The sequence below is a fragment of the Dendropsophus ebraccatus genome, chromosome 14, assembly GCF_027789765.1.
Source record: "Dendropsophus ebraccatus isolate aDenEbr1 chromosome 14, aDenEbr1.pat, whole genome shotgun sequence".
Classification (NCBI taxonomy): Eukaryota; Metazoa; Chordata; class Amphibia; order Anura; family Hylidae; genus Dendropsophus; species Dendropsophus ebraccatus.
This window is the reverse complement of record NC_091467.1, coordinates 76276781-76294823: the sequence shown is the minus strand read 5'-3', so window position 1 is coordinate 76294823 and position 18043 is coordinate 76276781. Positions and strand designations below refer to the sequence as shown.

Genomic DNA, 18043 nt, shown 5'->3' with positions numbered 1-18043 from the left:
CAGACCAGTAAGCATTGTGTCTGGTAAGCCTGGATGTATAATGTAAGCTGTGGCCGGGCTCATCTTGCCTCTCTCCGTGCCTGGATGTCTCCTGACCTGCTGCCCCACCTGATCCCAGTATTTACCCCTGCACTTGGTGCCCTTGTGGTAATGGGCTGGGAGGGCCCGAGCTGGAAACTGTGTCATCACTGCTGTTTGTTCAGTAGATGAAGCAGGTGGTGACACATCAATGGCATCGAAGAGACAAGACGTCTGTGTTTGGTGACAGTGAAGTGAGGAATTCTACGAGTGGCCATGGCACACGAGCCGCCACACATTCCAGACGTCCATCCAACACCCACCTCTTCTTTGTCCATTGGGTTCTTGCTTTAAAACTGCAAAGTTCCAAGAGGGGTGAACGCCCAATCAACTGTCCAGTGAAACACGAAAGTCGGTGGATGGACCCCCGTCCCCCTAATATTGCTGTATGGGTGGTGTGAACAGGTATTAACTTTACCATAGGCCCCGGGCTGTTCACCAAGCCTGGGCCCCCCCACCCCACTGTAACTATGGCAGCACTAGCCTGGCCCCCCCACCCCACTGTAACTATGGCAGCACTAGCCTGGTGTTCATAGTACAGGATAGATAATGTCATGACGTCCTGATTTGTGCAAAATTGCCATAAAAAAACTGATTTTTTGCAAATCATGGCAGAAGTGTAGCCAGGAGACAGTACACCACTGAAAGTATAAGTCTTTTTGGGTGGTCATGGGCCCCCCAGGAGCTCAGGGCCCCAGGCTTCCGCCCGAAACGCCCCTATTATAATCCACTACTGGGTGTAAAGCCGCCATATACATGCAGTAACCGCTGCCTCCCCTGACCCCTCTGTACACCAGTCCAGCATTCATGGGGTTTGGATGAAGAGAGAAAAGTCAGAGGTTCTTACCCTTGTGTTTGAGTGTTCAGAGAGACGGATCAGTAGAACCTGCCATGCACCTCTCCGCTCTTTGTCCATACACTTACATTAGCCCCCCCCCCCAGGTCACGTGACACAGAGGCGCAAGAGAACACGCTAAGCTCCCGTCGCCATCTTGCTGCTGGAGATTTTACCGTCCTACGTTCCATAGTCTTTCATGTCCATATATGATGTCTGCAATTATCCGTAATGTAAGCAGAAAAGGTTTAAAATGGTTATTTTTTACACATTTGCCGACAGCCTCTCTATATACCAGCAGCTCCATACACCAGCCTCTCTATATACCAGCAGCTCCATACACCAGCAGCTCCATACACCAGCCTCTCTATATACCAGCAGCTCCATACACCAGGCTCTCTATATACCAGCAGCTCCATACACCAGCCTCTCTATATACCAGCAGCTCCATACACCAGCCTCTCTATATACCAGCAGCTCCATACACCAGCCTCTCTATATACCAGCAGCTCCATACACCAGGCTCTCTATATACCAGCAGCTCCATACACCAGCATCTCTATATACCAGCAGCTCCATACACCAGCCTCTCTATACACCAGCCTCTCTATATACCAGCCTCTCTATATACCAGCAGCTCCATACACCAGCAGCTCCATACACCAGCCTCTCTATACACCAGCCTCTCTATATACCAGCAGCTCCATACACCAGCATCTCTATATACCAGCAGCTCCATACACCAGCCTCTCTATACACCAGCCTCTCTATATACCAGCAGCTCCATACACCAGCCTCTCTATATACCAGCAGCTCCATACACCAGCCTCTCTATATACCAGCAGCTCCATACACCAGCCTCTCTATATACCAGCAGCTCCATACACCAGCAGCTCCATACACCAGCCTCTCTATATACCAGCAGCTCCATACACCAGGCTCTCTATATACCAGCAGCTCCATACACCAGCCTCTCTATATACCAGCAGCTCCATACACCAGCCTCTCTATATACCAGCAGCTCCATACACCAGCCTCTCTATATACCAGCAGCTCCATACACCAGGCTCTCTATATACCAGCAGCTCCATACACCAGCATCTCTATATACCAGCAGCTCCATACACCAGCCTCTCTATACACCAGCCTCTCTATATACCAGCCTCTCTATATACCAGCAGCTCCATACACCAGCAGCTCCATACACCAGCCTCTCTATACACCAGCCTCTCTATATACCAGCAGCTCCATACACCAGCATCTCTATATACCAGCAGCTCCATACACCAGCCTCTCTATACACCAGCCTCTCTATATACCAGCAGCTCCATACACCAGCCTCTCTATATACCAGCAGCTCCATACACCAGCCTCTCTATATACCAGCAGCTCCATACACCAGCCTCTCTATATACCAGCAGCTCCATACACCAGCCTCTCTATATACCAGCAGCTCTATATACCAGCCTCTCTATACACCAGCAGCTCCATACACCAGCCTCTCTATATACCAGCAGCTCTATATACCAGCCTCTCTATATACCAGCAGCTCCATACACCAGCCTCTCTATATACCAGCAGCTCCATACACCAGCCTCTCTATATACCAGCAGCTCCATACACCAGCCTCTCTATATACCAGCAGCTCTATATACCAGCCTCTCTATATACCAGCAGAATATAATGTATCCATGAAGAGTGAGGAGTGGGCACATGTGATATAATAACCCAGGACATGGCTGGGGATGAGCCGGTCCCTGTATATAATAACCCAGGACATGGCTGGGGATGAGCCGGTCCCTGTATATAATAACCCAGGACATGGCAGGGGATGAGCCGATCAGTGTATCACTGTTGTCCCATCCTCCCCTCCATGTGTCAGGATGAGCCGGTCCCTGTGCTGTATTACTGTTGTCCCATCCTCCCCTCCATGTGTCAGGTGAGCCGGTCCCTGTGCTGTATTACTGTTGTCCCATCCTCCCCTCCATGTGTCAGGTGAGCCGGTCCCTGTGCTGTATTACTGTTGTCCCATCCTCCCCTCCATGTGTCAGGTGAGCCGGTCCCTGTGCTGTATTACTGTTGTCCCATCCTCCCCTCCATGTGTCAGGTGAGCCGGTCCCTGTGCTGTATTACTGTTGTCCCATCCTCCCCTCCATGTGTCAGGTGAGCCGGTCCCTGTGCTGTATTACTGTTGTCCCATCCTCCCCTCCATGTGTCAGGTGAGCCGGTCCCTGTGCTGTATTACTGTTGTCCCATCCTCCCCTCCATGTGTCAGGATGAGCCGGTCCCTGTGCTGTATTACTGTTGTCCCATCCTCCCCTCCATGTGTCAGGTGAGCCGGTCCCTGTGCTGTATTACTGTTGTCCCATCCTCCCCTCCATGTGTCAGGATGAGCTGGTCCCTGTGTATAATAACCCAGGACATGAGCCGGTCCCTGTGCTGTATCTGCCAGGTCTCACTGTTGTCCCATCCTCCCCTCCATGTGTGAGGATGAGCTGGTGCTGTATCACTGTTGTCCCATCCTCCCCTCCATGTGTGAGGATGAGCTGGTGCTGTATCACTGTTGTCCCATCCTCCCCTCCATGTGTGAGGATGAGCTGGTGCTGTATCACTGTTGTCCCATCCTCCCCTCCATGTGTGAGGATGAGCTGGTGCTGTATCACTCTTGTCCCATCCTCCCCTCCATGTGTGAGGATGAGCTGGTGCTGTATCACTCTTGTCCCATCCTCCCCTCCATGTGTGAGGATGAGCTGGTGCTGTATCACTCTTGTCCCATCCTCCCCTCCATGTGTGAGAATGAGCTGGTGCTGTATCACTCTTGTTCCATCCTCCCCTCCATGTGTGAGGATGAGCTGGTGCTGTATAACTGTTGTCCCATCCTCCCCTCCATGTGTCAGGATGAGCTGGTGTTGTATCACTCTTGTCCCATCCTCCCCTCCATGTGTGAGGATAAGCTGGTGCTGTATCACTGTTGTCCCATCCTCCCCTCCATGTGTGAGGATAAGCTGGTGCTGTATCACTGTTGTCCCATCCTCCCCTCCATGTGTGAGGATAAGCTGGTGCTGTATGACTGTTGTCCCATCCTCCCCTCCATGTGTGAGGATGAGCTGGTGTTGTATCACTCTTGTCCCATCCTCCCCTCCATGTGTGAGGATAAGCTGGTGCTGTATCACTGTTGTCCCATCCTCCCCTCCATGTGTGAGGATGAGCTGGTGCTGTATCACTGTTGTCCCATCCTCCCCTCCATGTGTGAGGATGAGCTGGTGCTGTATCACTGTTGTCCCATCCTCCCCTCCATGTGTGAGGATGAGCTGGTGCTGTATCACTGTTGTCCCATCCTCCCCTCCATGTGTGAGGATGAGCTGGTGCTGTATCACTGTTGTCCCATCCTCCCCTCCATGTGTGAGGATGAGCTGGTGCTGTATCACTGTTGTCCCATCCTCCCCTCCATGTGTGAGGATGAGCTGGTGCTGTATCACTCTTGTCCCATCCTCCCCTCCATGTGTGAGGATAAGCTGGTGCTGTATCACTGTTGTCCCATCCTCCCCTCCATGTGTGAGGATGAGCTGGTGCTGTATCACTGTTGTCCCATCCTCCCCTCCATGTGTGAGGATGAGCTGGTGCTGTATCACTCTTGTCCCATCCTCCCCTCCATGTGTGAGGATGAGCTGGTGCTGTATCACTCTTGTCCCATCCTCCCCTCCATGTGTGAGGATGAGCTGGTGCTGTATCACTCTTGTCCCATCCTCCCCTCCATGTGTGAGGATGAGCTGGTGCTGTATCACTGTTGTCCCATCCTCCCCTCCATGTGTGAGGATGAGCTGGTGCTGTATCACTCTTGTCCCATCCTCCCCTCCATGTGTGAGGATGAGCTGGTGCTGTATCACTCTTGTCCCATCCTCCCCTCCATGTGTGAGGATGAGCTGGTGCTGTATCACTCTTGTCCCATCCTCCCCTCCATGTGTGAGGATGAGCTGGTGCTGTATCACTGTTGTCCCATCCTCCCCTCCATGTGTGAGGATGAGCTGGTGCTGTATCACTCTTGTCCCATCCTCCCCTCCATGTGTGAGGATGAGCTGGTGCTGTATCACTCTTGTCCCATCCTCCCCTCCATGTGTGAGGATGAGCTGGTGCTGTATCACTCTTGTCCCATCCTCCCCTCCATGTGTGAGGATGAGCTGGTGCTGTATCACTCTTGTCCCATCCTCCCCTCCATGTGTGAGGATGAGCTGGTGCTGTATCACTCTTGTCCCATCCTCCCCTCCATGTGTGAGGATGAGCTGGTGCTGTATCACTGTTGTCCCATCCTCCCCTCCATGTGTGAGGATGAGCTGGTGCTGTATCACTGTTGTCCCATCCTCCCCTCCATGTGTGAGGATGAGGTGGCAGGCAGCAGGGCTGGACGGGGCTGCGCTGCATGTTGCACTGTACATGCGAGCGTGCTTTGCACATGTGTTTGCAGTGAGTGTGACCCGCGGTGCCAGCCGGAGTCTCATGTTGCTGCTGGCAGAGGTAACGCAGCTTCAGGAAAGGGCAGTGCAGGGGGGTATATTATTCTAATCCCCCTAACTCCTCCTCTCCCTCCACCCCGATCACCCCCTCCCCTTTAACAGGTCTGGGGTATAGAGGGAGCTGTGAGGAGCTGACAGGGACAGGGGAGAGAGGGAGCCTGGAGAGAGACAGGATAGAAAGTCAGAGACACAAGACTCCGCAATCTGGAAGAGAATCCATGTGTGCGGAGAAGAGAGGACGGTGCCGGCTGGAAGGGACTGTGCAGAGTAAGTGAGGATGGAGACTATGCCTGTCTGAGCCAACCGCTGTCCCCGACACTCCGGCTGACAGTGACAGAGCCCGACGATCGAGTGACCCCGAGGGGCGACCACCTCACATGTCCCACTAATGACTCCCCAGGAATCGTAGTCTAGGACAGGACCCCAGTGTCTGCAGCGCCCCCCGGAGTGTGTCGGCATTGTCTGCATTACTGGAAGAGGCGACTTCACATAGACAAAAGCCCAATCGGAGGGCTGGAGAATATAAGTAACATTCTGCCAAGAGACCCCCGCAGAGAAGAGACCCCTCTAAAAAACGGAGATAGACATCCTCAGTCCTCGCCGCCTGTATCCTCACCCATCACAAGAATGGAAGACAGGCTGCTCAGGGTCTGGCTTCTAGTCACCTCCTCTATGTCTTTTAGTGGGTTACTATGTCCGGCGGACGCCAAAGGAACCTATTACCCACCTCCTGCCAATGGAAGGTTCATACACAGCTTATATACCTCAGGCTCCCAACCTCAGACTTACGGAAAGCCCATTACCAAGCACAGGTAAGGTCGCCAAAACGGCCAATGTATGGGGGTCTCGCGTATGATCGGATACTGTGGGCTTATAGGTACAGAGGGCAATGAAAGAGTTAATGGGAGTGAAATGCAGCATCAAACTGTAACGTATGGATGTAAAGTATCAGAAAGTAACTATAAAGTATGAGAAAGTATCTATAACAACAAAGTATCAGAAAGTAACTATAAAGTATGAGAAAGTATAACTACAAAGTATCAGAAAGTAACTATAAAGTATGAGCAAGTATCTATAACAACAAAGTATCAGAAAGTAACTATAAAGTATGAGAAAGTATAACTACAAAGTATCAGAAAGTAACTATAAAGTATGAGAAAGTATAACAACAAAGTATCAGAAAGTAACTATAAAGTATGAAAAAGTATAACTACAAAGTATCAGAAAGTATCTATAAAGTATCCGCATAAACTATCGGAAAGAACTATAAAGTATCAGAGAGTAACGTAGTTATGACAGTGTAAAGTATGAGAAAGTATCTATAAAGTATCAACATAAAGTATAAGAAAGTATCTATAACAATGTAACATATCAACGAAAAGTATCAGAAAGAACTAAAAAGTATCGATGAAAAGTATCAGAAAACTAAAAAGTATGAGAAAGTATAAAGTATCCGAAAGTAACTATGAAGTATGAGAAAGTATAAAGTATCAGTATAAAGTGTGAGAAAGTATCAGTATAAAGTATAAAGTATCAGTATAAAGTATCAGTATAAAGTATTAGTATAAAGTGTGAGAAAGTATAAAGTATCAGTATAAAGTATTAGTATAAAGTGTGAGAAAGTATCAGTATAAAGTATCAGTATAAAGTATCAGTATAAAGTATCAGTATAAAGTGTGAGAAAGTATAAAGTATCAGTATAAAGTGTGAGAAAGTATCTCTACAAGGTCCCACGTATTGTGAGCCCATCTGTATACACGGCACTCGATGTGTCCATCCTCTCCCCTGAGTTGTCCAGTAACAGCGCCGTCACCATTACTTCTCCATAGTCGGGTGCCTTCTGCTGGACTGCTCACCTGTAAGGAGAGGATGCTGGGACATGTAGTTCAGCATTGAGCCTCTCTTGCTGTCTATGGGTTGTGGTCGCCCAGGTCGGTTCTTTCAGGGAATGTTACATATGGATGGAACAATCATCTACAAGCTCATCTAACGTCTCTCTCACTGGTTCCCTTGTTCCCGCATGTTTCTGGCATCCTGCCTGGAATAACCTAGGGAGACTCTTCTATTGGCAGCGCCCCCCGCCCAGCATGGCACCCCCATTTATCAATATACACATCCCTTGCCGGAGGATTAGGGGATCACTGGGGTCCCTACTTTTCTATTGTTTCTTGTTTTGTTGCTATTTGCTCTTTGTTTTGCAGGAATTATTGTGTGTACGTTGTGGAGAAGAATGTGACGTGCGCCCTGCAGGATGGCACCGAACCCTACATCAAAGCCGAGTACCTGAAGTGCAGCTGGGGGCCCAAGTGTCCCGGGACCGTCATGTAAGTCACTATATACAGGGGGTATAGCTACAGGCTCCTTGGTATCGCTGCTGCTGCTGGGGGAAATATATATATATATATATATATATATATATATATACAGGGTGTACAGTTATACGTGTTGCTGCTGCTGGGGGATATATACGAGCTCTGTGCGGTATATATATATATATATATATTCAGGGTGTATAGTTATTGGTGTTGCTGCTGCTGGGGGATATATATGAGCTCTGTGCGGTGTATATATATATATATATATATATATATATATATATATATTCAGGGTGTATAGTTATTGGTGTTGCTGCTGCTGGGGGATATATACGAGCTCTGTGCGGTATATATATATAGTGTATAGTTCTTACAGAGACATAATACTTTGCTCGGTTATATACAGGTACAGGACTCTGTTCAGACCCAAATACAAGATTGGCTATAAGGTGGTGACTGAGCTGCAATGGCGCTGTTGCCCTGGACATTCAGGGGACTCGTGCCAAGATGGGCCCCCTGTCCACCAGGGATACCTCCCACCCTATATGGCACCCAAAGCAGCTCCGGGGCAGAAGCTGTTCCCTCCGCCCAAGTCCCCACCGACCTATTCCAAACTGCAGCCGGAAACCCTTCCCGAGCCGCCGGTATCCCCCAAGAAGAGCGGCGGATATGGTGAGTGATTCAGATTATTACACTCCAGGGAGGCTGCAGAGCTGAAATCTCCCAGCACCCCTTGCTCATTCAGTGTCTGTACAGCGCTCACTCTGCCGATTACATTTATTACTATCATTATGAGCCTCATCCTGGACTGATGGAAAAGTCACGAGGCAGAAATCTGGGACACGCTGAGACTTTCTGCCAGAAAATGTAATAAATGTGCATTAATGTCATTGACCAGGCTCCTCCCCCCCCCAATCCCCCATCAACCCCCGATCCCCAATCCCCAGACCGCCCCCCCCCCCCCACACACACACACGGTTTCCGTAACAAAAGAGAAAAGTTAAAAATTATAGTACAAACAATGTGTGCCCTATGGTTAGCATTTATTTTACACACTCATCACACACTCGTCGCACACTCGACACTCACTCGTTGCACACTCATCCCACACTGATTAAACACTCACCCCACACTCGTCACTCAATCGTTGCACACTCATCCCACACTGATTGCACACTTATCCCACACTCGTCACTCTCTCGTTGCACACTCATCCCACACTGGTCACTCAATCATTGCACACTCATCCCACACTGGCCACTCAATCATTGCACACTCATCCCGCACTGATTACACACCAATCTCACACTCATCCCACACTGATTGCACACTTATCCCACACTCATCCCGCACTGATTACACACCAATCTCACACTCATCACACACTGATTACACGCTCATCCCACATGTCGCACATTCATCCCTCATTCGTTGCACATTCTTCCCACATTCATTGCTAACTCATCCCACACCCGTTGCACATTCACCCCACACCGATTACACACTCATCACTCACTCTGATCACACACTGATTACACACTCGTCACTCACTCGCCGCACACTTATCTCACACTCTTCACACGCCTATCACACATTCGTTGCTCATTCATTCCACACTCGTCGCCCACTGTTCCTGCGGATTCCGTCGCTCGTGCTGCTTTCATCTCCGCCCCTGCCGCAGTTTCCACAGTCCACAGATAAAATTAACATGTCAGTTCTTTCGGCGGATGGCGGAATCGACCACAGAATAGAGTCTATGGGACGGGCGGAAATGCTCGAGGGCGAGCGACAGAATCTGTGCGAACTTCATGCAGATTCCTTAGTGTGAACCCACCCTTATAGTTAATAGTCAGATGGGCGTGAACCTAATTGTAATAATGGGAGTGACAGGGGATGAGTGTGATTATACAGTCGGGGTGTGAATGTTTTGCATTGAGGAGTGAGTATAACTTTTACACACCTGATTGTTTAATCCCGCCCATCACTGGATATTCACGCCCATTATTAAAACTAAGTTCACACCCATCTGACTATTAACTGATTTGTCAGACAAACTATAAGGCCACATATCCGGGGAAGGAAAGGGAGTAATAAGGAAGAGACGAGTAACAAGGACGCCCTCAGCTATTTCCTCATAGTGACGTCTCTTCCTTCAACACCCGTCCTCTGTAACGCTTTTGCAAGTTATATATTTTATATGTTTTCAATAATCTGCTTAATGGCTGAATTTAAAGGGGTTGTCCAGAAAAATCTAGAGAAATCTTTGAAAAACAGCACCACCCCCGTCCTCAGGTTGTAGTATTATAACTGGGTTGTGGGACTGAGCTGTAATACCCCACAAGACCTGTGGACAGGGGTGGCGCTGTTTTTGGAAGAAAGCGGGCATGTTTTTGTAATGCAGGACAATCTCTTTAATACCGGAGTCTAGTATATACATGGCTGAGCAGACGCAACATAGTACAGGAAGTGCCTGGTTAGTTATTTGGCTCCCTTCACACCACATTTTCTGCACCCGTCACAGTATATACCAGCCCCTAGAGGGCCCATTCACTGATACTGGGGCAACAAAGCAACAAAAGGCCAAAAGAGTGTCCATTGGGCCGCTCTACAGACACACACGCACACACGTATACACACACAGACACACACACACACACCTGTACACATACAGACACATACTCTCTCACACACACACACACACACCTGTACACATACAGACACATACTCTCACACACACACACACACACACACACACACACACACACATTACATATACATGTAGGAATATAAGGATCCCACATCTATATGGAAAAATGTGACATTATTTCCAACATTCTAGAAGGGAAGTTTAGCGTGACCACCTCAGGCAGATCTATGGTTCTGACTCTTTCACTGCTTGGTAAACAATAGTTTTTGGCTCTTTGCAGGAAGAAAATTGGCTCCAGTGTTTGGCGAACGTCTGGATCGTGTGGAAGAGGAGGTGAGACGGCTTTCTCAGGCTTATGACACCCTCCAGGGGGTGGTGAGCGGTCTGGGAGACTCTCTGCGTCTCGCCATCCAGGAGGACACCAACAAGATGATCGGGTCTCTGGTGAGCGGGCCCAGCTCTTCCTCACAGACCTCTATTGGATTTGGGATGATTCCTGACGCTATGGCTGAGGCCCCACATGTCCCCGGTGACCTGACCGGGAAAGTAGCGGAGGTGAGTGAGATGCTCCGTTCAAAGTCAGAGCTTCTGGAAGAGGTGAACGGGATGGTGATGGGCCATGAAGCACAGCTCCAGCATCTACTAGAAGCTGCAAGACCGTCTCCACTCACATCCACTGAAATGTTAGAGCAATATTTGGAGGAGAAGTTGGCTGAGGCTCAGGCGAAGCTACTGGATGGACTAGAGACTCGGCTGCAGAAGATCCAAGGGATCTGTGATGTGAAAGTGCAGAGCGTGCAAAAACAATGCCAAGAAGCCGAGGAGGCAGCCGGTCATAGAATGCAACAGGAAATGGATGGGCGAGAGGTGGCAATGAGGAGAGAGATATTAGGATTGACTGCCAAAGTACAAGGAATGAGCGCGCCCGATGGCTGCTGCGGGCGTCTGGAGGAACTCAGCAGACGTGTAGAGGAACTGGAACGAAGCATGCGCCAGCTCACTGAAGACCACCATGCCCTAAGCCAGAAAGTGGATGTAGAGTTCACGAAACTTATGCTGGAACCACAGCTTGGAGCCAGATTGGATGAGGTGGAGAGCAGACTCAACTACACAGAAGAAGGTGTCAGGAGATGTTGTCACGAAGGAGATGAAAGAGGCCACTTGTTAGCCGAGTTGGATGGGGTGAGGGCTTCTGTGGATGACAAAGTCAGAGTCTTGGAAGAGAGGCTGCTGACAGCAGTCGGAGAGCTCACCAATGTCTCAGCTCCGCTGGCACTCGATGGAGCAGTCATGCCCCTCTTGGATGCCCATTTGTCAGGGTTACGGAAAGAAGGGCTTGAGAACTTGGAAGGGGTACAGAGTCGACTGGCTGCTGTGGAAGAGCTGTGTGCTGCTGGGTGCTCCCCATCGGAAGGAGAACCTCTCATAGAGATTCACACCGAGCTTCATCAATACCAAAAGCAGAACGAGGACGTCCAAAAACAGCTGGGCCAGCTCAACAACACCATTCTGGGCATCAAGAGGCAACTGGAAAGACAGAAGGAAGAAGCGCTACAAGGCGAGATCACGTTACTCCAAGTTAACTTGAGGAGTGTTGGGCGCTCTTTACACGGTTTAGAGGAGACTGTAACTAGATATGCCGACACCGTGGTCCAAGTCAACTCCACTGCAGAAGAACGTGGAAATCGACTATCTGAGGAACTGTTCACTGTTCAAGGCCAACTAGACGGACAAGGCTCTGAAATCCGCACCAGCCGATCGCAGCTTTTAGGATTGCGTGGGGACATGGACAGGATGAAGGCGCGACTTGCAGGTCAGATGGGGACTTGTCAGTCATTGGCTCGTGAACTTCAAGGGGAGATGTCCAAGTTTGAGCATAGGGTGACCCAGGTGGAAGGGTCTTGTGGGACTCCAGAAACGAGTTTTCTTGGCTACCTGGACCAGGTGAACAGCACGCTCGTATCTCATGAGCAAGGTCTGGAAGTCCTCAGGCAGGAGCTGAGTAAGATCAACCACCAGGCACCGAGACTGGAACTGCCACCAACCACACAAGAGACCACGGGGGGAAAATAACGTGTGTGAGAAAACGTCTTCATAACCTTAAACTGGAAGGTGGTCAAGTGGCAGAACAGGAGGGGACCTGAAAACAAACAAACTGATGTCCCCCATGTTGGGGCAGCTAAGCCACTTTGGGAGGGTAAATTTCCATTGCCGTTTGGTTGTATAAGATTATGTATATGGCAATGCCGGGTGTGTATGGTGCTAGGGCATTATTATTATTATTATACCAGGGACTAGATCTTAATAATTTATATATGTCATTCTCTTCCTATCTGTTACTTATTATGCACTGCAGGGGTATGGATAACCCTATGGCATGATGCAACCTGCAAGGAGCTCCATCCACAACAAACAAAGAGAACAAAAAGCAATAACAATAGGTTAAATGTCTCCATATCTAGGTGTCCTGTATGTGGGTAGCTGTACACCAGCCACAGGAAACCAGTCCAATGCTTTGTTAGTGTTGCACATACTCCTCCTACTGGCTATACTGAGGAATTACATCACAGCAACCAAATTTTCTATGGGCCAATTGTTGAAAAGTGTGCAGTAAATGATCAGTATCAGCTCCCATGGGTCTCCAGGACTGAGGCCCACGACAGCCAGGTCATGTCAAGCACGGCTCGACTGCTATTATGGATCAAGCAAATAAAACGTATTCATGAAATGGAAATATATTGCAATATAATTTCTGTAATCATCTCAGAGTCATCCAGAATTCGCAGTGGATCTAAACACCCCTCCCCCCCCCCCCCCCCCGGTCATGTGACAGGAACAGGGGTGCTCATCTGGTTATGGTCACCATACAGTTAACCAGAGCAGAGTGTTCAGTGATGTAGGGCAGGGGGCCGGGTGTCTAGATTCTGCACATAATTTAAAGGGGTACTCCAGCTGGGGGGGGGGGGGCACTTTTTTGCAGGGAGGAGGTGGCTGAGGGAAAAGACGTCCCCTCACCTCCCCGGTTCCAGCGGCGGGTCATGCATCCCAGCGCTCCGGATCCCGCCTCCGTCACTGACTGGCTGAGCGGACATGAGACTTCACGTCTTGGGCCCGCGTCAGACACCAGGAAGCGTCCGGGAACCGGAGCGCCGCAATGCGGGACCCGCCGCTGGAACCGGGGAGGTGAGTGGACGTCTTTTCCCTCAGGCACCTCCTCCCTGGTCCCAGCAAAAAAGTGCCCCCGCTGGAGTACCCCTTTAAGGAAACTCGTGGGTCCCTTTAAATATAATTATCTATGTAGAACAGGGTAGGGGAACTCCCATCATGCCTGGACAGCAAAAGCTAAAGTTCTCCAGGCATGATGGGAGTTGTAGTTTTGCAACATCTGGAGAGCCAAGGTTCCCTCCCCCTGATGTAGACACTATAGAATAAGGCTCATACCAGTCACATGACGCACACATACAGGAACCAATTGCTGCATTGTAGAATGGGAATACACATTTTTTAACACACTTAAACTTGGGCTTCTCCCACCTGTCCAGCCCTGACTTAAAGGGATTATTCTACCCTTCGGCCCTCCAGTTATTGCAAAACTACAATTCCCATCATGCCTGGACAGCAAAAGATTTAGCTCTTCAGACATAATGGGAGTTGTAGTTTTGCTACAGCTGGAGGGCCAAAGATTTCCCATCCCTGTTCTAAGGTCATAAGGTACACCCCCCGCCCCCATCCACAGAATCCATCCGCTGTGACCCCCACAATGAGCACGGAGATCACGTCCCCTGAACGAGCCCCATGAACAATGACTGGGGTACTGCTACTGCTCCATTCATTCGGAGGGTAACAGGCCTCCAATCTTGGGATCAGTAGGGTCCCCCCATCCTCTATCCTATGACTTTCACATAACCCCTTGAAGACATCCCATTTGCTTCCCCAGTTTGGTTTATCTCCCACCATTTTTATTATTTTGCGCAGTCCCCGTCCTATTGATCATTGTTGTATATAGCTGTATACTGTATAGTATGCTGTATACGGCATTCTAGCTCCAGTGAGAGAACATACTGGGCTGGAGCCGCTATATCTCTTGCACATCTGTCTGTCTTTGCATGTAGATGGTTAAAGTGGAGGAACTGCAATATTTGTTTTCATGGGGTTTATGGTCATTGGAAGCAAAAAAAAATCCACCCAATTTTTTTTGTCTGAAACAAATATCATTAGTAACGGAGCCCGAGACGGACGAGGAATGACCAAGCTGAGGCCGCGGCCACTGAGCTGACAATCTGTACTGCTAGCACCTTCCCTGAGGGATAACCTCCGCTCTTACACATGGACTATGTTGCAGCTCATCCGGGATGGGGACTAAGCTGCAATACCAGATGCTGCCCATAGACAAGGGTGGCGCTGTTTGTAGGTAAAATAAGCAGAAACGGTCCTGATCCCAGACAACCCTTTAAAATGTCATTTCCCTCCATCCTACTCAGAGACTTATCTTACTGCATCTGATGTAAACTGAACCATAAAGGGGCACCCCATCTGATAACGTTATCCCGATTCACAGGCTAAGATGGTCCGACCACTGGGGCCCCCTGAGACCCCAACCTCCTGTTAGATTGGAGCAGGGGGTGAGACACGAGCACTGCAGCTCCATTCCTTCTCTGTTGGAGCTGCCGGACACAGATGACGGCTATGTGCACACAACGTAACAATTGGCCGTTATTGGCCGTTATTTATACCTTGTGGGGACATGAGCGCCGTCCTGGGCTATTTCCATGGAGAGAATGAATAGAGCGCCAGCCCCCATGTGTGACCCCCTGCCCCAATCTAACAGGAGATCACGGGGTCCGATCGCAGGGATCACCTAGTCATCCCCTAGCCACAGGATAGTTTTGTCAGGAAGGAGTACCCCTTTAAGTTTTCCTGATAATCAATGCAATTAATACCATGAATTGTGCCTCTGCATTAAAGGACGTTCCCTCGGTATTCTGCGTCTCCATCGGTTCTGTATGAGACATGTCACTCACCGAGCAGTGGCGGGCGGTCAGCCGTCCAGCTGGCGGTCAGCTGCAGTCAGAGGGTGGCAGCATTCCTGGCATATATACAATTATATACAATGTATACAGTTACTTCTGTTGGTCCTGTGTGTGTGTGTTTTGTTATTAACCCCTTCTATGCTGCCACACTACACATGGGGTCTCCAATGTTCTCACAAGTATCGCTTCACCTTTCACCAGGATTTACTCCGATCTTGAAAAATGGCGACAATAATAACTAAAATAAGTTTATTGTTTACTTCATATGTGATAAACACAATTAAGGAACATTCTAGAACAAAATAAAATCTATTCTTCTTACAATGTTTGGATTGGGCTGCGGGCCGGGCCTAAGCATCGCTCTCTATTCAGTCTCCGTGATCCAGACCCCTCCGAGCAGCTGGTTATCCCTCAGTCACTCCATAGAGGAGAACTATATGAATTGGGGATACCCCTTTAAGGTGTACTCATCAATTCAAAAAAAAAAACATTTAAAGCCAATGTACCACTTCCCATATTAAAAAAATATTTTTATACGACCTGGTCGGCTCCAATGCCTGAGTCCTGGTGGTATGGGGAGGTGCAGTATTACAACTCATTGTACAACACCATTTATGTTAGTAGAGGTGAGCTGCAATACTACACAAAGCGGCCATGGTTTTCTAATCCTGGACAACCCCTTTAAGCACATAACATGACTCAATCCATTCTGACAGACATAAGTGTAATTCAAAGTTTTAAATATTAAAAAAAACAAAAGGCCTGTATCAAAATTGTTAAAAAAATGAATATAAGACTGGCCTGTTCCATGTTGTGATACATTAGGCCCCTTTTATGCCCAAAAAATGCCCATTGTCTATAATAGAAGCTTGTGCTGGTGTAATTTATAGATTGTCTCTCCATGTATTACCACTACTGCTCATCTTCCAGGATTCTATATATGTCGGATGCTGCCCGAGCACCATGGCAGCAAGATCCCTGTAAGTATAGAATGCTGCAGGATCCATATATATATATATATATATATATATATATATATATATATATATATATATATATACACACACATACACAGTGGTACCTTGGTTTAAGAGTAACTTGGTTTAAGAGCTCACAGTTTTTCAAAATTGTGACTTGGTGTAAGAGCATTGCTTTGGTGTAAGAGCTCCTGGTATTGGGTGGGAGCGTGAGTGGGGGAGGGGCATGGCCTGCATAGCGGGGTCTGCAGCACAGTACTCTGACCCAGGAAGTCTCTCTCACCTTCCAATTTATAGCAGATCCACTTCAGGCTGGGGCTTGCATCAGGGGACAGGACTGTGGGGGTAATCTCTTTATAGCTTTAACCCCTCTCTCCCCTAACAGAGAGTGCTGCTATACTGTGTCAACATCTGCCCTGCTCATTCCTTCATGCTCCCTGCAGTCTCTATCAGTCCTTGTGTTTCCCTTCCTCTCCATTCCTGCTATAATGTGCTTGCACTCACACTCAGCTATACACACTGCTGCTATAATGTGCTTGCACTCACACTCAGCTATACACACTGCTGCTATAATGTGCTTGCACTCACACTCAGCTATACACACTGCTGCTATAATGTGCTTGCACTCACACTCAGCTATACACACTGCTGCTATAATGTGCTTGCACTCACACTCAGCTATACACACTGCTGCTATAATGTGCTTGCACTCACACTCAGCTATACACACTGCTGCTATAATGATTCTAAAATGATTTTTGGGGTGTGGAACCAATTGTCTACATTTTAATGATTTCTTATGGGAAAATTTGCTTTGGTATAAGAGTGGATTTGGATTACAAGCACGGTTCTGGAACGAATTATGCTCGTAATCCAAGGCACCACTGTATGTATGTATATATATATATATATATATATATATATATATATATATATATATATATATAATGCTGTAGGATCCCTGTATATATAGAATGCTGCACAGTCCCTGTATATATAGAATGCTGCAGTACCCCTGTGTGTATATATATATATATTGCTGTAGGATCCCTGTATATATAGAATGCTGCCCAATCCTTGTAGGTATAGGATGCTGCACGATCCCTGTAGATATAGAACGCTGCATAATGCCTGTATACATAGAATGCTGCACAATCCTTGTATATATAGAATGCAGCATAGCCCTGTAGATATAGGATGCTGCCCGATTCCTGTAGATATAGAATGCTGTTCAATCCCTGTAGATATAGAATGCTGCCCGATCCCTGTATGTATAGAATGCTGCCCGATCCCTGTAGGTATAGAATGCTGCCCGATCCCTGCATGTATAGAATGCTGCCCGAACCCTGCAGGTGTAGAATGCTGCCCGATCCCTGCAGATGTAGAATGCTGCCCGATCCCTGTAGATGTAGAATGCTGCCCGATCCCTGTAGATGTAGAAGGCTGCCCGATCCCTGTAGATGTAGAAGGCTGCCCGATCCCTGTAGATGTAGAAGGCTGCCCGATCCCTGTAGATGTAGAATGCTGCCCGATCCCTGTAGATGTAGAATGCTGCCCGATCCCTGTAGATGTAGAATGCTGCCCGATCCCTGTAGATATAGAATGCTGCCCGATCCCTGTATGTATAGAATGCTGCCCGATCCCTGTAGA

At 48.4% G+C, this 18043-nt stretch overlaps 1 protein-coding gene across 1 annotated transcript; it reads left to right on the top strand.

Moving 5' to 3' along the window:
- Positions 1 to 6052: 6052 nt before the first annotated feature.
- EMILIN3 (elastin microfibril interfacer 3) lies at positions 6053 to 12670 on the top strand. Its single transcript, XM_069953142.1, has 4 exons — positions 6053 to 6236; positions 7626 to 7748; positions 8146 to 8411; positions 10667 to 12670. Exons 1-4 carry the CDS (start codon positions 6097 to 6099, stop codon positions 12457 to 12459), a joined length of 2322 nt encoding a protein of 773 aa, XP_069809243.1. The 5' UTR covers positions 6053 to 6096; the 3' UTR covers positions 12460 to 12670.
- The last annotated feature ends 5373 nt before the right edge of the window (positions 12671 to 18043 follow it).